Source organism: Brienomyrus brachyistius, chromosome 6 (genome assembly GCF_023856365.1).
Source record: "Brienomyrus brachyistius isolate T26 chromosome 6, BBRACH_0.4, whole genome shotgun sequence".
Classification (NCBI taxonomy): Eukaryota; Metazoa; Chordata; class Actinopteri; order Osteoglossiformes; family Mormyridae; genus Brienomyrus; species Brienomyrus brachyistius.
In genome coordinates, this window is record NC_064538.1 from 30,579,973 (window position 1) to 30,603,012 (window position 23,040).

The following is a 23,040-nucleotide window of genomic DNA, read 5'->3' on the forward strand; positions in this document are numbered from 1 at the left end:
CATGTGACAGATTATTTTGAGAACATCATTCAGGCAGCAGGCAGGGGATTTTATATCACAGAGATCTCCTTTCACGAATCTATCTTATTCCCATAACTGTTTATTCAGCCGGAGCCAGAATGGTCCTCTGCCAGCTCTGGTGAGGTACGGGGGGGGGGGGGGGGGGGGGGGTACGATACATGGTGCTTTTAGATGGGAAGGCACCTGGGCAGGTCTTCCAGGAGAATTTCACCAAATTTTAATATTTCGTACTATATTTATTTATGCTAACTCAGACAATTTGGATCTCATAGGAAATATAATATCTCTGTATTGTTGCCTGACATGAACCTCTTTGCATGTGACTGGCAATTTCATACCATACCTGACTACATTTACACAAGCACAAAGAATTATGGATGCATGTGCAGAGAGGTAGCATTTTACTTACTACTCAAGAACAAATCATGAACTAATTTAGTTCCTGCATGAAATACATGAATCATCATAATTCATACTTTATGATGAACATAGGATCAGTACAGTACATAAGTAATGCTTAGTTACTGGTTAATTAATGCATAAATCAAGCATTTACTACTACATTATTTGTGCTCTCACAAATGAAGCGTTACCCTATGAGATCAGAAAATTAATGACTGACACATTTTACTATCCACAGGCTTCAGCAACTTCCTTTAATTTCTTTGAGAAACAAGGGTCCAGCTTTTTGTTAACGTTTCCTGTGAACATATTTCCTTTGGTTGCTGTCCAGTGGATGTTAAGTTGAAGATCATGAGTTTAGCACCATTTTACATGAAATTCTCTTTGTTTGGTTATGAATGAAAGGAAATTCACACACATCTAATCTCAGGAACATGGCAATATTCGCTGTTAAACAACAAAGATCCAGAAATTGATGAATATTTTCTTTTTTATTTTCCTTGATTTTTAGTTTAAAATGTAATTTAAAATATTTGACTAATGACAAGACCCAGGAAAATAATTCTCTTATACAGTTTTGCTTTCTTAAGTAAAAACTCTGAGAACCCTTTATCATACAATGAAAAAGGACACAACATTTTGAGCCAAAAAGACAGATCCTAAAACACAGGTCCAGTGCAAGTAATTGAAGTGAAACCTTATCTCTACAATTATGCCGATGTTTTACAATTATTTGTAAATGCTTTTAGCAGTTTAATATGCCCAAAACAGAGCATCCACTACAACTACAAAACTCACTTAAGAAATACATGAAGTTCAATTTAAAACCAATTCTTGAACACAATAAAAACAAGTCACAAAAAGAGATTCTTGGCAGCTGAATTTTTTTCTAACCACTAAAACCGTGCCATTTACTGAACCCTGTGAAGGTATCAGCTTCCGGCGATACTCTGGTTTCCGTGGAAACGGTCCTTTGTGAAATCACAAGGCAGCGACTGCAGCCATTACTGATTATGTCAGAGAGGGGCGCTAGCAGTCAGGCTTTAGGGGCAGGTAATTGCTTTCAGTGCTTGTGAAGCAAGTAATAGGAGCTTACAGGGGGGTTGGCAGCTGGGGTGGGTGGGGTTTGGTTCTCTTAATTTAAATGAAGAACATAATTACCACAGATACAGCATATGGTAGCAGCACAGATGTGTTTACACAGCACACACAGAGAGGAGCTTCATTTAAAGAGACGACGCACCATCTCTTTCCCAACAATTACTGGCAGTCCAAGACAAAGCAGGCCACTTAATTATGAGAGGCAGATGGGGAGCCAGGACGTGTGGAGAGGGCGGGGGGGCTTATTTCTTGGTCTCCATCGCAGGCTTGGTCTGGCTTTCCAGATTCACCGGGATGTTGATCTCAGTTGCCTGGATGGCTGGCTTGGGCAGGGGGGCCTCTACTGTGAGCACTCCCTCTGGGGACAGGAAGGACGTCACCTTCTCTACATCTGCACCCGGTGGGAGTCTACGGGGCACAGAGTCAGAGACAGAGTCAGGACACACACCCCCACCTTCAATGGATTTTCATGGATTCATAATAATTAAACTGAACAGATATTTTGCATTGAGTGTCTGGGATTAATACCCATGTTTATGTGAAGACCAGCCCTTTAAAACTGGCTGCTTCAATGCTCGCAGGAGATAACCACTTAGGTTGCAGAGGAGGTGGGTCCAAGTAACTAGAGGAGGCAAGGTCAAGAAATATGATTGGTTGGTCCTGCCTCCTCTAATTAATTGGACCCACCTCCTCTACAATCTAATTGGCTATCTCTCTGAACCAATAACTTTGCATTATGTCCTCAGAACATTTTTATGCAAGTAAAACTCCCATGAGCTGCTTCAATCACCAAGGACAATAAACGTGGCTGAAGCAGGTGTGGGGTTTTAAAATGTCCCTCTTATTCATGTGACATATCGAGCACTGAAGAACATTCTGGACTTAAACAAATTATCACCGTCATTCAACAATCACCCTGAGAAGATGATAATGGTGTCATTTACAGGGCACAGAGCTTTTTAGTTACCCCTAGTACCTGAGGGCAACTCTCGACTGCCACTTCAAACATACTCTGTATTCCCCTGCATCCATGCATCATGTGTGTAACTTACGTGTATTTCCTGGTGAAACACCGTGACACGTAGCCGTGTTCATCCCTTCTCTCCTCATGTTTCCCTGTGAACAGACGAGTCCTCTCAGTTTTTTACAGATGTAAGCCTTTTGAAATCAATCACTGATGCATACTTATAAATTTACCTGTTCCGATTTGCATTTCTCATCTTATAGAGCAATATGCAATACGGCAAGAAACGATACAATTAAAAATCTCAGTTGATCAAAAACAAAAAGTTGATCATTTGGCTAATAGGGTTAGGTTTCTTGTTTCTGTGGCCTCAATCAAAAAGTCGATTTGGAGCTCTCCACCCCATGTGTGGTGACTGTTTGGGGTCGGGGGGGCCCAAACAACAGAGGCCCCATGCAAACACATGGTTTGAGTGGTGGCAAACAACCAGGCAATATTCTACGCCTGTCATGCTTTTTGTCTTTGAATGTTTGAGGATACACATCTGGATCTTCTATCAGTGTCTGGAGTTAGAGCATAACACTGAGAATATATAGGATAAGCCTAAGTCATGGGGGTGGAGGGGGGGAGCACTCAAAAAGTCACTCTCCACCCCTCCAAAGGTTTTAGAAAGTAAATATTAGCTAAGTAGTAGAGTCAGAAGATTGTAGCTAGCTAGCTGGTTAGCAGAACAGCCTGCTTCAGTATCTCCTACATATTTTATATAATATTTACTGTAGTAACTGTTTCTGGCTAATTGGGGGCCTCAATGGCCCCAATATAAACGCAAGGGCTATGTGGCAATAAAAATGACCCCCTCAAGAGCGGCTGAAGAAGAGCACACTGCTGCGTGTGAAGCTGGCTCAGTGCAGTGGGGGCTCCTGGGTGCAGAGCCGCATTCCAAACCCATTCATCGCCCTTAAAGTGCCGGAGTGTACGTTTCAGCACTCCATTGCACTTCTCGCAATATAGGGGCATCTCACTCAGCCGATCAGGGGGAGGGCAGGATTCTGCAGCAACTGTTCACTAGGGTGTTAAACCTCACTCAAAATCACCAAGAAGTCTTTTCATGACTTTTCATAACATAAAACCAAAAAAAACATCTTTTAAAAATATATTCACTATTAAAATGGAATTTTAATTCAAACACTCCATTACAGACTGTACTAAGCTGTATCTACGGCAAAGAATAGCATTCCGGGACATGGGAGGGGCCGTACCGGTAATCTCGACGACGTTGTCCTTGGTCTTCACCACCAGCTCCTCGGGGGCAAAGTGGTTGACATCCAGGCTGACCTTCCACTCTTCCTGGGTCTGTTTGATCTCTGACATGCCGCTGCTGAGCTGCCGTGTCAAGGCACGGATGTAGAGGGGGGCCGGTGATGGGGAGAAGTGACCTGGGGATGTGGCCTCGGCTGTGGGACACGGGCCCCGGATGTAGCCAGGCCAGTGGCTGCTGGGCCAGTGGTACCACTCCTCTGGGAAAATGGGCATGCCAAAGGACTGGTCAAAGAGGCGGCTCCCCTGGTACCAGTCCCGAAAGGGGTCCCAGCTGGGGAGGCGCGAGAAGGTGAAAGGGATTCTCCTCTCAGCCATAGTCTCGGGAGAAGGTTCCAGATGCAGTCTCGGTCAACGACAAAGAGCTTACCCCTGCTGGGCTTTCCCAGTCTTATAAAGCTCTCCAGCCCCCTGCTAGATATATATAGAATGATCGAGAAGGTCTATTTGTGGGCGGTATTCCACTGGAATGGAATTCAAGCCAAAGGACCAGCCCAGTGACTTCACAGCCGGCCCAACCCCCTGAAGGACTCTTACATGCCATAATCCTCAGAGAAGGGGAGTAGTGAGTGCCTTGGGTAACACATCACTGCATAAATATGTACTGTCTACAAAACCCTTTTCAGACTTTTTAAGAGTTGGGGAGTCATTTTAAATGATAAGCATTAAATCGTAAAATTTCTCACATATTAAGTACTATTACATATTGTAGATCTTCACCATTCTGGAAATCCTCAGCCCCGATGATTATTACCATTGTGTGACTGGCACACAATAAGCAAACAGACGCTTTTGGGATGGGATTTTGGCTTCAGGTACAACTTGTCATTGCTACTCAGTTTAGAAACTGTACTAATTATTTTTGAATTCAGAAAAAACTGAAATCAGCTCTAAAACAGGCATGGCTTCTATCAGTTTCGTTAAGGGTCTGGGGCAACTGTGATGAGTGTTATTTAGGGATCCAAGTCAATATTATCATTCATTTTGGTTTAGGGGTCAGGCCAGTTTTAGTGCTCAATGTAATAATTGATACTTTATTGACCTCCCAAGGAGAAAATCTCTCTACCCCTCCCCCGACTTGGTAGGTGAGAGCAAGCTGGCTACAAAGGGCAACCACCTGTTGCAGCACCCAGGGAGCTTGAGCCTTGCTCAAGGGCCCACAGACACGTCAAAGCTGGGCTTGAACTGGTAACCTTCTGATCGCGGGAACAGAGGCTTAGCCCACTGAGTCACACACCGCTTAGTTTAGGGACTGGGACAGTTTTAGTGTCCAATCTTTTTTCACTCCATTATAATTATTTGTCTTATGCTTGACTCAAAAATAGGTGTGGCAGAGAGCAGACATTACACAGCTTTCACCATGTTCGGTTGCAGGCTCCATTTAACAGCAGTGATGTGAATCTCTTAGCATGTGCTTGCTAATCCAGTCGCAGCACTTAGCCATCAGTGAAAAGTCAGCATGGGGCAATATAATTTTTTGCCATGGTGTGGCTTTATGAATTATCCCGTTACTGAATCAGTCCATTATTAAATATTCTTTTAAACAAACTAATTTGCTTTCAGTTGATGTACCCTTTTTGCCTTGGTAAAAGGAATTGTTTTGGCACATAAGATGACCACACATCATTAAACATCTGATATTTACTGAAATAATTACTATACATTACATTAATATTAGATAATAGTAAAATGAATTTAATGAGGGTATTCTGATATAATGCAAGTCATTAAATTGTCATTGTCAGATGGGAACCATAAAATCACACCAAAAACACATTTAGTTACAATGGTTGTATGGTATCTTTGTGGTTTTTTTTTTTTTTTTTAAGGTTCATGGTTTAGTTTTTAATCAAACTGTTGTTGGTATTCATTTGAGCCAGCCTCATATTTGCAACATTAGATCAATATTTCCATTTCCAGTCAGTATGTAATAAAGATTTTCATATGAAGCCAAGAAAAGTATGACACCTCAAAGCTCAGAGCAGGGGAGTTACCAGAACATTCTACCATCAAGACGCGCGTTAGCGCCATCTGCCGTCAGCCATTTTGTACTTTCCACTTCATTCATATTACACATTGCTCTATTTGTTTACGGTCCGACAATACAGCTTGCTGTTTCTTAATATCTATTTAATTTAAATAATATATCACTGATACTTTGTTCTGCTCATGCTTTTCATTTCGGTTCCCTTTAACATTCGTAACATGAGCACAAGGTAATTATGGTTCTTGCTAGAACGGTTCAGCCATATGAAACAGCGAAGGTGTTCATCCATTTGTGAATTACTGGTACTTCTCCAACTGGTGCAATTTTATTTGCATTACAATGGCGTGAATTAAGCATCGCTGCCAGACAACAGTACTATTAAAATAAACAGGTCAGGCTCCATTAGCGTATATACTTTATTGTTCTGCATGATAACTAGCGCACAACAACTACCGACTTTATACAATCCAAAGGTGAAAGCTGTTATAATATATTACTCAACATCTGTTATTCGTAGAACTCGAGTTACGTTTTAAATGTAACACTCACGGGGCGAAGGAGACCGATAAATAATTAGGAAGACTGCAGGTTCCCTGATTGCACCACCAGCGTTAAAATAAATTAGAAAAGCAACACTTCCCAGAAACAAAAAAAAAAGGTTTCGGCTGTACAAGTGCGTTTGGTTCTGTACAAAAGGGGGCGCTGAGGGACACCCAAGCACGCGGGCACGCGCACGCTCGCGCGGATAGACGGCGAAGCACGCGTACGACTCCGCCGCCTTTGTTATGCTGCCCAAAGCTGGGAAACGACCGGAAACGTTTCAATTCAAGTAAACTGTTAGCCTATTAAAATCCGTTTTTTTCTTTTCTTCCTTAATCTCTCTTCCTCGTCATTACAAAACTGTAGTGTGCGGCACAAAACATTTAAAAACATTTAAAGTTCTTTTACAAACCCTCAAGGTGAATGGATAAAGACTGATTAGCTGATAGACAAACAATTTAATTACTGAATAAATAAATTAATAAATATAAATAAATAGATTAACAAATAGATACTTGATTACAGTCCATGTCGACGCACATACAAAACATACTATTCATCCTGCTTTGGTGTCTTTCGGCCGCTCAGGTCACCGACACTTTGACAGATGATCATCTGGACAGAACAACACTGGTTTTCAGGTTGAAAGTGGTTTTAAACATAACCTCAAAAAAAAAAAAAAAAATCTGGAGAGCTGAGATAGGGCATCCCTCTGAAACAGGTTGGGGAGGGTTTTACTGCATGCTTGAGATCCACAGACTCAAAGGAAAACCCAAAATAACACAGTAAACATGATAAATAACATGGTATGTACAGTGCATAGTTTACAGCTAGCGCTAAGCGTTCAGATCCCAGGAGGCGCTGTGCCTTGCTGTACATGGCATATCGTATAAAATGCAATCGGCCGCTGCGGCAAACGCCTCCATCTCATTCATGTTCTTGTTTCTGAATCATCAAAAGGAAACAAACAATAAAAAACAAAGATGGTGGGTCAGTGTTTTTGTTTGCAGCTTGTTCATCCTTTTCAGTGATGCGACATGGAAGTTTCCATAATCATGTTGTAATCCTTTTTTATCTTTTTGGTAATTTTGCTATGTTGGAAGCATTCTGGGTGAAAGTGCTGCACTTTTTGAACTTCATCTCCAAGTCTGGTCTGTTGCACGACTTGTTCAAACTGCTTGCGTATTTGTTTTTGTTTTCCCTAAAACCTCTAGCTTTTGATCACGGCTTTACCACCAAAAAGGACTTGCGGCGAAAGGCCCCGACGCATCATGCGACATCTTCGCTCACCGAGTGCTGTATAACAGCTTCAGGCACCACCGAACGGGGAGCTACGATTCCCTCTGTGAGCCTTGAGTTTGATCTGTTTCTTGAACTGTCCCAACCACATTACAGGGCCTTTTTAAAAAGGAAATACAGAAAAGCACAAAGATTAAGCCATGGATCTCTCTGACTATCTCAGTGACCTGCTGAACCGCAGACAACAGATCACAAAAAATATACGATAAAGTGCTGAAATCAGCACACTGACTCCAGGTGATTCAGTATTAATGTCTAGATGCATTTTCTCCCCATATGTTAATCCAATCACTCATACGGTCTCTAAAAACATTGGTGGTGAACTACAAAGCTGGACTATGCTCCAAGGATGTGGATTTTGGGACGAGGGGTTCGCGCATCGTAAAGCGGGAGTGGGGAGCACGTGTGGCCAAGCTCCGAGACACTGCAGCTGGACTGGTCCGGCGGGTGGCTAGAATGTCATGGCCCAATCAGAACCCCGGACTCTCCGAGCTGCTCCTGCTGTAGTAGCTGTGGCTGCGACTCCTGCTCCGGCTGTAGCTGCTGTAGACCCTGTAGCTGCGACTGCAGCTGCGACTGGAGGCGGACGCGCTGCTCGGGTAGCTGGAGGACGATGGGCTGGGCCTGTAGTATGGGATCGGACGCTTCCGGGCGCTGTGGGTGGGGAGGGGGGAGACCAAGATGGAATCAATTACCCGCCCTCACAGGTGATGCATTGTCTGCTCCCACTGCTTTGATGACCCCGCATGGCCGTTTCCTGTTTCGGCAAGCGGGCAATTCTAGTCTAGACCCTTCAGATGTAGGAGACCCTGAGATCGTCAAAGCAGGGGACTTGAGTCGCAGGTTCGAAGGTGCTCTGATTAGTGGCTGCTGTGAAGTTAGGAGACTTGCTGCAAGGGGGGGGTTAGTACTGTTGGATCACACCCACTCTGCAGATGAAGCGGATTATACTGAAGCCGGCCCCCCGAGCACTGGCTCACACCTCCTCTCAAAGACACAGCTAGGAGGGAGCCCCGACCTGCAGCTGGTGAGTGCGCAGTTGTTAGCAGAGAACGTGGATAGAGACCAGAAGCCACCCAAAGAAACTCCCCAGACGTTAGTGTGAAAGACACCAGTCGGAACTTGACATAAGCGCTGTCAGGGGGCCGCCGATGGCTCTCATGCCCCACATGTGGCGCTTGCTGCCTCCTCAGAGAAGCAATTTGGGCCTTTTCGTGAAAAATGAAATAAAGATTTTGTGTTTGGACCCAAGTGTGCCTGCTCTCAGGAAGAATGCAGCTCGTGGGAGTATTACTTAGGAAGTAAGTCCAAGCAACTAGAGGAGGCAGGATCAAGACATCTGATTTGTTGATCCCGCCTACTCAAGTTGCCTGGACCTACCTCCTCAGAACATTTTTCTGTAAGTATAACTCCCATGAGTAATGCATTTCACTAAACTGTGCACCCCTGGATGGGGCATTCAGTCCCACAGTGTTACAAGATGCATCAAAAAAGACTAAATCTGACAATCTTAATCGGGTGTTCTCGGGGCTTGCCAATTGGTTTGCATATCTTAAATACTGAAAAATACTGCCTCCTACATGTGCAAGAAAAAATGTGGATTGACAGCGGATACGTCAAAATCATCACCTTATGCAGAATTAGTGGAGTTCTGCACAGTGGGTCTACCGGTGTCGTGAATTTGGAACCAGTGATTTAGAGACAACAGAGTAAACATGTAAGAGGTAGCTGGAGTACTCAGTAGATGCAGTCTGCAAACAGCCGCCCGGCATTGCAGCATCAGGAGGAGAGAACTGCTGCACGGCAACTGTTACCACGGTAACCTTGCCTTGCAGCCCGGCAGCACTCCTCTGTCTGTGGTCCTCAGGGAACCTTAATACAGGAGTAGGAAAGACTGTCATATGTATAAATATAAGACAAGCCCCTTTGCTCACCTGGGCACCATGGAAACTCAAGACTGCGAAGAGAGTGGAGATCCACAACAAGCCTCCAATCAATTACAATTAACGATTTACAAGTAACATGCACAGAAGCAATACACTGTTCATTTTTAGGTCTGGGTTTCATGTATCCAAAAATGACAATAATAATCTTAATAAACATCATCATCTTCACAATCAGTATAGATGATAATCCATAAGGGAGTCTGCCAAATTTGCCTTCATATTTAGGGGTTATCACTCTGTAGGTTGCTTTGAAACTGGTTTTACCCAGAAAGAGAGAGAGAATCGACACTCTCCCATAGATGTCAGTGTTACCCTATGTTACAGCTGAGGCTGAGCTTAGAACCATAGCGCATGGGGCGCAAGGGAGCCTGTGGTGCTGTACTTCATGGGCACCACATAACTGGCACTAGACTCACCCCAAAATGGGCAAATTAGCTGCAAATAAAAAGGCTGTGCATGATTTAAAAAATAAAATAAAGGATTTATTCTGCTAAGCACCTTTGCAGGAAGGACTGATGGTAACCGCTGCACGAGCAGTTTATCAAAAAGAAACATCTGCTAGCATCACGAATATCATGTTGGAGGACAGTGCGTCCTCGGCGTACTTCTGCCAAAAGAGCAGCATTTTGGACACAGCGTGATTCACATATGACTGGGTGCGGTGACTGCGATTCCCGATCACCGTCCAGCGCCTGTCAACAGAAACGAAGCAGCAGTGACGTCCCCTAGGGGCCAGTGAGCCTGAAGCTGGCTCTCCCTCTTTACCTCGTAATCCTCCTGGCCTCCATGAAGCTGGGGGAATCACGCCTCCGCTTGCGGATGGGTGAGTAGGTGCGTGAGCGGCGCCGGGCCCTGCCCTCCGTATCTGTGGGCGGGGCGCTGTCTTTATCCCTGATAAGAGAGGGAAACAGAACCTGATGGGCAGGGATTTCGCAGGAATGCTAAGCGGGGCAGAGCCACTCATACAGTACCACCAGGTGCTGAGTAATGCAAATGTGGGGCAAGAACAGACTGCCTCTTTTTCTAACTCCAGCCTAAGCCTGCCAGGCATCCAGGTGCTACCACAGCGTAACCCTGAGGTGGCAGCTGTGTCCTGCTCAGGTAGGGTGGGTACTGGAAGCACACAGAGGATGCAAGGTGACCCAGTTATCCGGTCCTGGTGGTCATGTGTCACTAGAAGGACACACACTAGACCAAACACACAGACGTTTTTTAACAGTTTCATCCTGAACAGCTGCATTATGGCATGAAGGACACGCCATCTTAGAAGGAGGTTACTGAGCTTGGCCACAAGAGAGTGACCGTACCTGGAGTTGTTCTGCCGGGAGTAGGGAGATTTGGCCTTGCTGCCATGCTCCGGGGAACGAGAACGCGAGGCGGAGCGCGAGCATGATGGGGAGCGGGCGCTGCTCCAGGAGCTGCTGCGCTGCCGGAAGGTGCGTGAAGAGCTTTTCTTCCGGACGGCGGCATGCCGCCGGTGTCGCCCGGGCGATGCCGAGGAGCTCCTGTGGCGGGCCCGGGGTCGGCTCCGCCTGCATCTCCTGGACAAATGCACGCCTCGTGCCCTGTGGAAAGGAAAGGTGCAGAAAAAAACGACTGGTGGAATTCGGGGAGATAACTGAAAAGGATGGAGGCCCTGACTATGACCTGGCAGAGGAAGAAAGTGAGGATGACAAGCGTGCCTAGATACATTTATTTGCTGTTAGAGCTTTCGGTAACTTACTTAAGGCCCTTTTTACTTTTTAGTAATTTATAAACACATTCATAACAAATAATGCATTCATAAAGCATTATAAACATAAATATGAAAAGGCATAACACACTATAGCCATGTGTATTATGCATCACAAATGGTTTATGAAGTGCTCATGCACTATAGATACCTTTATAATGCATTATAATGGTTGGATTAAGCTTTGTACTGCATTATGAAGGTATCTATGGTGTATTATAGATAAGAGCTTCGTAAGGCAGTCATGATGCATAAAAAACATGGTTGTAATGTGTTATGTCTTTTAATAAATACTTACAGCCATGCTTTATGAATACGTTACAATGCATTATGAATGTGTTTATAAATTACTAAAAACATTACCTTAAATATTACTGAGCATTCTGTGGGGTCTGAGGTTTTTTGATTTGGCCTGACGACTCCATGCCTCACCTTGGAAATGGTGCCGAATCAGGGGTACAGTACTATGCAAGTCATAGGCAGTCAATGTTTAAGTCACCTTCCTGTTATGTTTGTCAAAATAGGTTAACTTAGCCATTTCTAAACCTCTCCTAAATACACCCTAGTATTTGCAGCAACCATCCAATAAAGCCACATATTTTTTGACTTGACCATTACCCCACCTTGTTTAACTAATCAATACATCACTGAGTTATTTAGCTAATTAAGTCAATTAATTAATTGAGCTGGTAGTGAAATTTAACATGGAATGACTGAGGTGCCCATGAGGAGAGGTAACCAAAGTGATGTTCTTTTAGCCATCCAACAAGACATCAATGAGCTTTTGGCTCAAGAACAGAAGAAATTCCTACTTATTTTTTATTGTGTTAATTTGCACACATTGCACACTTAAATTTAAAATTTAGGTTTTTTGAGCAAATATACACTTACCACCCAGATAAATAAGCTTAAGCGTTTCCCTGGCATACATAAGTCTTTTGCACAGTACTGTGAATGACAGGGCCAGATACTTTACTCTCTTTAAACTGCTCCGTTACATCAGTTCGCTTTGTGTTTTTTAATGTTTTATTTTTTGCATGACAGAGTGGACTGTTCCAAAAACATATTAAAAAGAAATCCTTTCCTCCCATCCCCAATTTGATACTATCATTACAAAAATGTAAAAGCGTCATTTATTATCAGTAACTTTTCAGCACTGGTAAGATGGCCAAATGCTGAACACGAACATTGTTTTTGTTTCACAGTCACGGAATCTGCAACACACAGTAAAACTACAGTTTTTCTGCTTGGCTCACACACAGAAGCTGTTTCTTGCTCAAAGTTACCCTCCATCGGTGATCTGAACAGTAGATTTTCACAGTCAGTCAATCAGTCAGTCATACTGACCACAGTTCCACAGTGCATTGAGTAAGTAAATGGTTTTGTTGAATGTACAGTATGTGTTGTATCTATTGTTTCTGTCAGGATATGAGTATACCAGTATACAGTAGTGACAGTTATCAGCCATAGAGGCCAATAATCGCTTATATCAAACACTTTGTTTACACTGAGCATAGCCTAAATATTGACTAATTTTGAGTTTTTACCACATTGTTAATTCTGGTGCTAGATCAAAATAATAGGGTGGGAGGTTGACTTCTGAAAGTCAGAAATTTTGGTTGATCCTAAAGACAGGACGAGAGCTCCTTCCTGCATGTGACCCCATCAAATATCTAATGAAATTGTTTTGTCTCTCCACCCCTTACCGCTCCCCCCTCCACACACACACACACACACACACACACACAGGTTTGTAATAAGTAACCAAACAAAATACAAGACTTTTGACATTTTTACATTTTAGATTGCATTAACAGACATTTGTGGGGTTATTTGCTCCCCTCAATGTCATATAAACACAATCCACACATACGCAATCATACACACATACACACACAGCTCTCAAATCCTGCTCCCAAAACTGGCAGCTCACTTTTTTGATTGGCTGCTCCGGCTGTTCTGGACCTGGCTGCGCTGTGAGTGGGCAGAGTCACTACTGTGGGTGGGCGAGTGGAAGCTCTTCCCCGGGGCCTTCTGCCGACGCCCCCGTTTGCCAGAGGACACTGAGGTGGACCTCCGTGCGGCCCGACGTGCCTCATCCCCTGACGTGGCATCAGTCAGCCGCCCAGGGCTCCCGCCGCCTTCATTGCGGGCTTTGCGCTGCTCTGGCTGCGGCGACTGTGGCCTCCGTCCGCTTGGCGAAGTGGGAACCACACTTATCTTCTGCGGGGAAGGAATACGAAAAAAACAAAAAACAAAAAAAACAAAAGGGAAAAATCTGGCTTAGAAAAATTTCAGCACAAATGACAGATCGCAAGGGTGCAGAACAAAACAAAATGAAACAAATTTGGAAAAAAAAAAATGAAAAAGGAAAAACAAACAAAAAACGTAGTACCTAAAAGAAACCAGGATCTAGATTTGCTTGATAAGGCTTATTGACAGTCCTCTATGGTGCAGCCCATGCAATATTCGGCATGCAAAATTATTATGAGTTGAAGAAATAAAAAAAAAAACAAACCAAAAGGAAGAAAAACAAAACGACATGTAAGAGGAGGAAACAAAAATAAATATCATGAGTCAAATTAGGTTTAATTGTAAAGAGAGTCAAAAGGAGAGAAGCAACATAACAAGAAGAGAGAGGTTTTATAAAGAGAAAACAGAGGACTTTCAGCTGTAGTAATGACTAAAAAAAGGGACGACTTGACAAAACATCACAGAAATGGAAGGAACAAAATAAAAGATCCACAAATATAATAATCAATTGAACAAAAAAAAAACAAAAAAAAACAATCGTCTTACTCAAAAGTATTTCTGTTTGTGTTTTTTTTTCCTGTGGAGAAGTGAACAGCGACCCTTTCTGCTTTTATGGTTAACTGGTTTTTAACGCCCTTTTGGTTAACATCCACTTACCAATAAAGTGGCATTCCCTCCTTTAGTAGGTAAGGTATGAAGAGAAGGGAGAAGCGGGGCAACATAAGTGCATCATTAGAGATCACAAAATGCAAGAGAAAGACACAAAACCCTTCCCTGCTAGTGATTCATGAACAATGTATGAAAAAGGAAGAAAGAACAGAACAAAAAACAACGGGAAAAAAAATGTCACAATGTGTGTTAAATACCCTGAAATCAGAGCGTGGCGTAGGACACCAAGATGAACGTGCTGGACAAGGCCTTTCTTGCGGTTGGAGGAAGGCCTTGTTTACGTCCATGCTCCCCCCCCCCCATCAGCCCCCTGCCCTCCGAGCACCCCGCCAAGATGAAAGATCTGCACACACTCGTTCTTCACTGAACGTTGCACCTCCAGAAATTGTTCATGTGATCTTTACTATTTGTACTTGGACTTGGAGTTGAGAGTCTTGTTTGTTTGTGGCTGTTTTGTTTGCACGTGAAGAAAAATGGCGAAAGTAATTACTCGCATAACGATGACTGGTTTGTGAAGATAGACCGTATGTGCATGACCTCTGTGTTTAGCTACGGGCTGGATGTGCCATGTGCACTGCATGCAGACCCACCAAGCCAGTGTGTGAGTGTGTGTTTTCCCACCTGTCTGCATGTGGGTGAGTGCTATAAGCGTGTGCTGTGTGTCTGGCAGAATGGGGTGGGGAGTTTGTTACATGGCACGTTATTTGTTCACGACGCCATATAGCCAAAAAAATTTATAAAACAAATGGAACATTGAGTTTTGTCTAAAAAACCATTCCCAATAAACTTGTGCCCTTTTGGGTGAAAGTTTGGGGTGGGTGTTTTATTTTACATATTATATTTTATATATAAGCTGTTGCAGCTAGGAGGCGCACAAGCGACCGGTGTAACAAGTACGATTGTGGCAGGGCTGTCCACCAAGACGGGAACAGCACAAAGACATCAGGAAGGACATGATGACTGTATTATAAACAAACTGCAAGAGCGCCACCTACAGCCAAGGTCATGTACTGTAGACAGCTGGTTTGGATATCCTTCCAAGGTCAACAGCATGAGGTATGGACTGGGAACACCTGGAAAATGCCCATTAAGTCATACAGGTGGGGCACTAGCATCATATGTGGGCTCCTATCTCTGCAGACTGACCATTTATATACTTCATGAAGCTGCTAACATCATCGCATTGGGCCAAGGGAGGAAAGGGCGTTGGTTAACGCCTAGCAGTGAGTCAGTGACACTGTGTCTGTCCCTCAAAATACAGGGGATAAGACACAGTGAAAGCAGGTTACTGGACTCACTGCACACCTTTCTAAACCCCCATGGCTCTGCATTGTTGGGGAGTTCATGCTGCAGGAATGCTCAGCTATAAAAGGTAAGGAAAATGGAGGGGGATTTTGTGGGGCAGATTGGGCAAGAGGGGCAGGGCTGGGGTGAAGGATGAGGGCTAGGGGGAGGCGCCTTTTCCAAGTGTGAATAAACGGTCAAAGGTAATGAGCAGTGAACATTACGGACTCTGCAACCCATGCTTTGATTGGGGGCCTGCAGGAACAGCTGGAGTATCAGAGGGGGGTGTACAAGGGCTCATAACATGTCACTCAGCTGGTTTGGAAGAAGAAGAACAACAGCAGCAACAAGTCTCCCCCCCCAAAAAAAACAAAACAAAAACTCAGCTACAACTATGAGAAAACGAACAACCACCAATGTCCATGACACTCGTTTAGAAGGGCTATCGAGAAGAAACGAACAGAAAATCGACAAAAGATGAATATACCATTCGGCGTGGAACAGAGAGAAGCCAGACAGACTGGAAAGCATTCTATCAAATGAAAAAAATGTGAGTGATGACTGAGAAGGGTATCTGAGGGGAGGACTGGAGAAGAAAAGAAACAAATCTATAAGTAAACTGGAGCCTTGAGAAATCAAATAACTGTAAGAATAAAGGAAGAGTAAAGAAAAACCACCGAAAAACCTAAAAAAAAAAAAAACGAGATAGAAGGAAGATAGAGACATTGAAATCAAGCTCAGGTGGCTCACACTGGCATCTGCATAATGAGCGCGTGCGTTAGGCAAACCTCCACCTACCTTCACTTTCAATCAGAGGCGCGTGAGCGACACGGAAAAAAGGAAAGAAAGGAAACAGAAAGGGGGGAAAAGAGGAAGGAAATATTCTCCGGCAGCGGAGAGCAAAAATGGGGAGAAGACAATGACTTCTTTAGTATTGTTGCTACTTACTGTCCTGAACTACAGAAAATAAACCGGCGAACGGAAAGAAAGAAAAACAAATAGAAAATGACTGAGGGAAAAAGAAATTAAATATGACCCACTGCCCTTTTTCACTCCAGGATGAATGCAGCCACAACAGTGGTTAGAGGAAGAAGAGGGTGGGGTGCGAGGAGGAGATGGAGCTGGGGAGGGATGCGGTGTGGAGACAAACATGAAGGGCATGCGGGGTGGGGGGGGTGACAACGGGAAGCCAGAGAAGTGAGTCACACACAACACAGATGGATGTGGGTTTGAGGGGGGTTGCTGTCAGGATGGACTAGTGGATTTGAAAGGGGCCCCAGCCATGTTTTTGGAGGTTCTGCTTAAAAAAACGACCCACTGGCCAGATAAACCCAAACTGACCTGGGAGGGCCGGGGGGTGTAGGAAGTGCGTACCCATAATGCTATCTGCTACAATGGGCATTTTTACCTCAGCCAAATGCTGCTTGTCTGGATCTCATTTTCAAATCAGATGTAATCCAAAGAGGCTGGGGCCCCTCTGCATAAATAAAGTTTAATATAATGTGTGCTGTGTCATATATCATTGCTGTGTGGTTGCAGTGTGCTACATATACACTAAAGCCTCACAGCCAGTGACAGTTAAGAGCAGGAGGTAAGACGGGCCACAAAGTCTCTGCCCAGGCCTCCACCCACTCCCCAGCCGGGCCACACTTCCGGTCTGTTCCGTCACTGGCATGCCTGAGCCAAGAAGGATTGGGGTGCTTGCGGGTGAACGGAACAAAAACACGAAATGGCTGGGAACTGGGCCAAGACCCACTGCTCAAACTGCTGGATGCAGGCTGGCCAATGCAGCTCAACAAACTAAACATGTGGGACTGACTAGAAGAGATCTGGCTGTTTAGACATCCTTTTGATACCACATTCAGCCATGTGAGCAGGAACACCAGTTTTTACAGGAAGTACACAAATGTAGACAGCGTACATAAGAGTAATTATCACCAGTGGTGTGTTTATTATGCCTGTTGTACTTGTCCCAGATTGCCTAATGACCTTTGAACTGGAGGCTACATCCATATCGGCTATTGGATTAAGGGCTGTATCCATATTGACTATGAAATTGGGGGCTGTATCCATATAGACTATTGGACCAGGGGTGGGTATCCATACAGACCATTAGATTGGAGGTTGCACCCATATAGACTACTGGATTGGAGGCTGTATCTATGTAGACCAATAGATTGAGGGCTATATCCATATAGACTATTGGTTTGGGGGCTGCATCCATAAATACCATTAGACTGGTGGTTGCAATCATATAGACTATGGGATTAGGGGTTGTATCTATATAGATTTTTGCCTTGGGGGTTGTATCCTCATAGATCATTGGGCTAGGGGCTGTATCTATATAGACTATTGGACCAGGGGTTATATCCATAAAGATCATTAGACTGGGGGCTGCATCCATATAGACTATTGGTTTGGGGACTATATCCAAACAGACAATTAGATTGGAGTTTGCACTCATACAGATCATTGAATTAGGGGTTGTAACCATATAGACCATTAGGAGATCTCTATGGACTATTTGTTTGCTGTTGTTGGTAAGACCACCTATGTGAATTTATGATGAATGTAAATGCTTAAGTATATAGATAAATATAAAATAGTCAACAACAATGGACAGTCTGACAGAAGTGATACTGCCAACTAGAGGCAACATGCAAGTCAAAATGATACAGGAAAAATAAACGAAAGAGTTTGTTCGACATTTGATAACTTTAGGCTCTTTTCAGAGAGTCAGAGGGGGGTGGGCAAACCATTTGCTTCAAAGACAACTGTATAACAAGAAAACTAGTTCACATACCCATGAACCTCCCGTTCCAAAACACATGAGTGCTTTTTACATAAACGAGACAAAGAAGTTTGAATATTTATTGGCAAATACAACTCAAAAAACAAACAGGAAGAACAGGAGCAAGAGCAAAGGAAGAGGAATGGATGGAAAGGACAAGAAGAAGCAAAGACACCTCGGGATAAACATGCAGGCTGGAAGGGCCTCAAAGCTGAGTCTCACTCATTTGGGCATCCTCTTGCAGAGAGAAAACCTTCTGCAAGCGACATTTCACAAATTCTCCTACAACCACGTTTATGGGCATGAAACATCAACGGCGAATGGGTGGTTCTTAAATTCTGTACTGGAAAACCAGCTGCTGGACAGGAGGCCCATTTTGAGTGGCGAGTATTTGTTGAAGCTTGGCAATGACTTCAATGTTACACTGTGTGCCTGACTGACACTGAGAGCCAAAGGAGCCTTTGGGGGAGCGTGCCTAACATAATGAAGACGGAGATGAAAAGGAGTGGCTTGCTGATAGCTCGATAGCGCTCAGAGCGACCCATCAGGCACATCAAGGTCATAACCTGGGCCATCACTAGTGAGCCCTGCCCTCCACCCAGTGAACACATTTATGTGCATGAGCAGCTCCGATAGGCACTGCAAGCCCCTTTCAAGGAAGTTTGACCCCTGTAGTACCTGGACCATGACAGCCAAGCTGAGTTCCCACAGTGGTCCCTTCTGTCAACAGCCTTTGAAACCCATGCAACTAACAGCGATTCCGATGAGTGATGCAATGCGGAGACATGATGGAGATTGTGAGCCAGAGGGCGCGGTGCTCAGCAGATTCTAGGCATGTGGTTCCAGCTCATCTGTCTCTTAATTTAACTAGACCTGTTACATTCAGCTGTACTTTGTCATAAGTCAACCTTACTTGACCTGGTCTAGTCTCTTATGAAATTTTCTATTTTTCTGTTATTGTTTCTTCACCCCTCCCAAAGCTTGAAACGGTATCTGATTTGATGATGTTAAGATTCACATTTCCAGTAAGAGGCCCATGAGGTTACAGGGCCATTTGTCAGATTCGAATGACGGTTCCCGTTAAACAGTGAGCAAATCACTCACAATTGGCATGGCCAAGGGAAGTGACTGTCTGTCACTCCTCCCCGTTTTCTGCCTGAGCCTACTCCTCATTGCTTTGAAAAACAGCAGTTTCTAATTAATCAAGTAGTGCTCAGAGCTCTGGCTCCAGCAATGGGTTCCCAGGCCAATCCCTCCCATCTGCAGTTTGGGGCTGCATAGCAACCTTTAAAAAGAAAATTCTTCAGATCCTAACCAGGTAGTCTCCCTGGCTGTTTCATTTTTATGTTAGCATCTGTGAAGTTGGAGCCTCAGCCTTCACTTTTATTATTCATTTCCACTCCTCTGATTGAAGTATATTCTAGACAACTGCTGCAGGAGGATATGAGAGCTGCCTATTGATTAGCTACCAGAACCACGTCTCTCAGTACAATCGCTCAGTAGGCCCACCGGTCAAAAACGAAGGGGACTTCTTAGTTGCTTGGAAGGAGAGATCTATGCTCCCTCCCTGATGACTGCCCTGCTGCCAGAGTGACAAAGTAAAACGAGATGATAGGTGAATTGAGGGGTGCGCAAAAAACAAACAGAATGCACGACTTTCACGGCCGAAGGAGGGTGGAAAATATCTACCCGACGGGCTACTCTCAAAATAAACCCCAGAAAGGAATGCTGAAACAAAACCGAAAAAGGCGAAAAAGAAACAAAGACATAGGACTGAATAAGAGAGTCGTCAGTACAGAAGCAGTTAAGGAAGAACCCAGTTAAGAGGAGGAAAGAGGGTAAGGCGAAATAGAAGAGACTACATACATCCTGCAGAGGGTCTCCAGCCATGTGGTCAGGCCCGCTGCCCTTGCCGTTGCGGTGTCCATTCTGCCGGACAGAAGAGATGGTGCCGCACGCTGGTGACAGAGACACGCTGCGGCTGGACTGGCTTGGGCGGGGCTTGTGCAAGTCAGCTCCATGCTTCGAATTTGTCCTGGCATGGGAAACAAATAAGTGAACACCAAAGGGGGGAGAAGGACAGTTCACTGCAGACACATCCGTTAGAGGGGGCAGCTCAATGATCAGGCTTGCAGGTACATCAAGAGCTCACCGGCTATCGAGAGAGTTCAACCCTTAGGAAGGCGCCAAGTCCTTCCCTTTCTGAAAGTTGCAGGTTTAAATGTGGCCACTAAGTGGCTTTACACTTCGCCTGTCCCATAAGAAGATACTACAGTAAGGCCACATTTACAGGAAGCGCTACACCCCTCAAAGAGCCATCATTAAGGTCATCCACCCCATTTCGTGGTGCAGTGGAACACTGAGGAGCCATGCGTGATGAGATCCTCCCCCGAGGAAGGAAGACCAAGGGAGACCTGGCGGCAGTATGGAGAACACTTAGACCACACCGCCCTCAAACCTGATAACACTTATCCCATGCCATCCTAGGACCTGAGAACATTTAGACCCCACTGTCCTTGGACCTCAGAACACTTACATCACGCCGCCCTTGGACCTAAGAACACTTACACCACGCCGCACTTGGATCTATAGCGGTCGACCCTGTACTGCTGATTGTTTGAGGCCAAGTTCTCCCGGGGAGGCATGGGGGACATAAAGCAACACTCTACCAGGGCTGCCGATTCAAACGTCAGTGACTTATGTCGCAGGAAAAGTTAATTAAACGTTAATGATGAATGAAAGAGAGGTGTGATAAAATACCGACTTCATATCTTTGAGCTTGGCAGTGAGTGCTGAAAAAACATGGCAGAATGGGCAAAATATGGCACTTTCAGTTTTTATGAGGGATATGGCAGATCTATTTAACATTGGGACTGAACTTTAAGTGCACAGGGTTGAGACACCTACCCTAATCATGGGTGTTCTTAATTAGAGAAATGTACCCCAGAAGAGGGTTGGCTTAGCTCTCCATTCTTAGAATAGAGCCCAGGTTGACTGGGATTACTGCAGTTCCCAGGAGCTGAGTGGAGGTATATGTGTATAAAATAGGCCAAAATCTCTCTGGATTGGTCATGTGATTGCTTCTGTTTAAGGCAGCTCTTTACGTTTGGGCAGCCGCTACCTTCAAGAGATGTTCTGTAATTTTAATGTAGCCCTTAAATTGACTCACTGGCCTGAGATGAGTTTTTGTCTTCCTGTTCTCCCAGTTTCATCTGGGCACCACCGCACACCTGGCGCTTACATAGCCATGAGTATGTTTGCATGTATCTAACTCTGGTTTTGCTGATTCAGGTGAGATTCCAGGTGCGTGTTACTGTCCATGGAGATCAGTGGCCTCCTTGGGGCTCGGGTAAAGCTGGAATCGTCTGTCACAAGTCAGATGGAGTGGAACCAAGATTAGGTAATAAGATAGTAAGAACCATACCTCCCGGGGGATCTGGAGAGGCTTCCGGTGGAGGAGACGGAGGCGCTGCGAGAGCTGCAGCTTCCCCTTCGGTGTGACCTCCTGCCAGGCGAGTCCACTGGGGACCTGCGGGCAGAAAGAGCCACTTCAGGGACACTGACTCCTCATGGCTTTCTGGAAAGCAGACGCCGACACCTGCCCTCTATTCAGCTTTTGGTTAGACTGGAAGGCAGATCTTCGGCTATAGTGATCGTTGTGAACAGACGGCATGCACCAGATGGGGATTTACCTGGGGCGTGTAACAGCCCCCCCCACAGAGCCATACAGATACAAAGCTTCCTTTTTGGCTTGGCTCTGGCTGACTGTGCGGCAGAGAGATGAGCAAGGGCACAGGATCTCACGGTCCCAAGTCGATGGTCGTCCTTACCTCTTCCTTTGTTTGTTCTTGTCTTTGTGTTTGCTCTTTGGGCTTCCAGATCTAACAAGCGAACAGTTAACAGGAAATCAGGGGCGTCTGTTTTCAAATATCTGCACTGAGATCAGCGTTCCTTAGTTAGTGGCTATGTAACGTCCTGGCTTATGGATATGGTTATATGGTATCTCCGTAGCTAGGAAATCACATATATAAATGACAGCTCTCAAACACATGACCTTTGGGTAAAAAAAAAAAACTAGATGGAACTGAGCAATGGGGATTGGAGGTAGGGAGCAGATTAATACTGAAGATGCCCCCTGCAGGGCTGGTTCTGCAAATGCTGTGTGCTCCAGATCCATGCCCATTTGCACACACTCACCTGTACCTTCTCTTCTTCCTGGACCCAGACGCAGATCTGTGAAGAAGAGCAGAGTGAATAGTTACCCGCCCAGTGTGGCGGCATGCTGCAGACCACCAGCTGACAGGCCCAAATGGAAGGAAATGTCTATGGAGATGGCTCAGGTAAAGGCCCCCTCCTGGGGATTTCATTGGTAAAGGCTTGTTAGGGACTCCAGAGCTGCTATTTTTTCTGCTGTCCCATCCTACGAAGCCAGCTTTTGTCCAGGCTGCTTCTTTCCAAGCCCTGGTTTTGACTGGGAGTGGGTGGCTTTCCAAAATCTTACTTTCACGGGTTCCGCCACCTGCCCCCCTCCCCACTCCTGTGTTGGGACACCGAGCCCCAGAATAGCTCAATACATCTTATGTTTGCTCAAGAATGAAGAGGAAAATGAAAAGAGGGCAAGAAGCAAACATGTCAAAGTAATACAGCACAGACAACAGAACTCGCAAAACCAGCCCAAGGAGAAATCTGCAGGAAACAACCAAAAATCCACTTGTGACTCGTTTTCCTGATACC

The 23,040-nt window shown here is 44.8% G+C and overlaps 2 protein-coding genes across 4 annotated transcripts in view; both read right to left on the reverse strand.

The window, feature by feature from the left end:
• Positions 1-663: 663 nt before the first annotated feature.
• On the reverse strand, positions 664-4,209 carry hspb1 (heat shock protein, alpha-crystallin-related, 1). The gene is made up of 3 exons (XM_049017436.1): positions 3,748-4,209; positions 2,577-2,640; positions 664-1,932 (listed from the first exon to the last, which is right to left on the reverse strand). Exons 1-3 carry the CDS (start codon positions 4,121-4,123, stop codon positions 1,767-1,769), a joined length of 606 nt encoding a protein of 201 aa, XP_048873393.1. The 5' UTR covers positions 4,124-4,209; the 3' UTR covers positions 664-1,766.
• A 1,981-nt stretch (positions 4,210-6,190) lies between these two features.
• Positions 6,191-23,040, reverse strand: part of srrm3 (serine/arginine repetitive matrix 3) — a 73,717-nt gene continuing 56,867 nt past the window's right edge. For 2 of the 3 annotated variants that reach the window (XM_049017418.1, XM_049017417.1), the window contains exons 7-15: positions 22,504-22,539; positions 22,137-22,187; positions 21,731-21,835; positions 20,173-20,341; positions 13,243-13,532; positions 10,885-11,142; positions 10,343-10,468; positions 9,369-9,503; positions 6,191-8,285 (exon numbers count right to left, since the gene is read on the reverse strand). In XM_049017418.1, coding sequence (XP_048873375.1) covers positions 8,102-8,285; positions 9,369-9,503; positions 10,343-10,468; positions 10,885-11,142; positions 13,243-13,532; positions 20,173-20,341; positions 21,731-21,835; positions 22,137-22,187; positions 22,504-22,539 — 1,354 coding nt within the window. In that variant the 3' untranslated portion in view covers positions 6,191-8,101. The remainder of the gene's footprint in view (positions 8,286-9,368; positions 9,504-10,342; positions 10,469-10,884; positions 11,143-13,242; positions 13,533-20,172; positions 20,342-21,730; positions 21,836-22,136; positions 22,188-22,503; positions 22,540-23,040) is intronic. The other variant, XM_049017419.1, reaches the window with a different exon arrangement.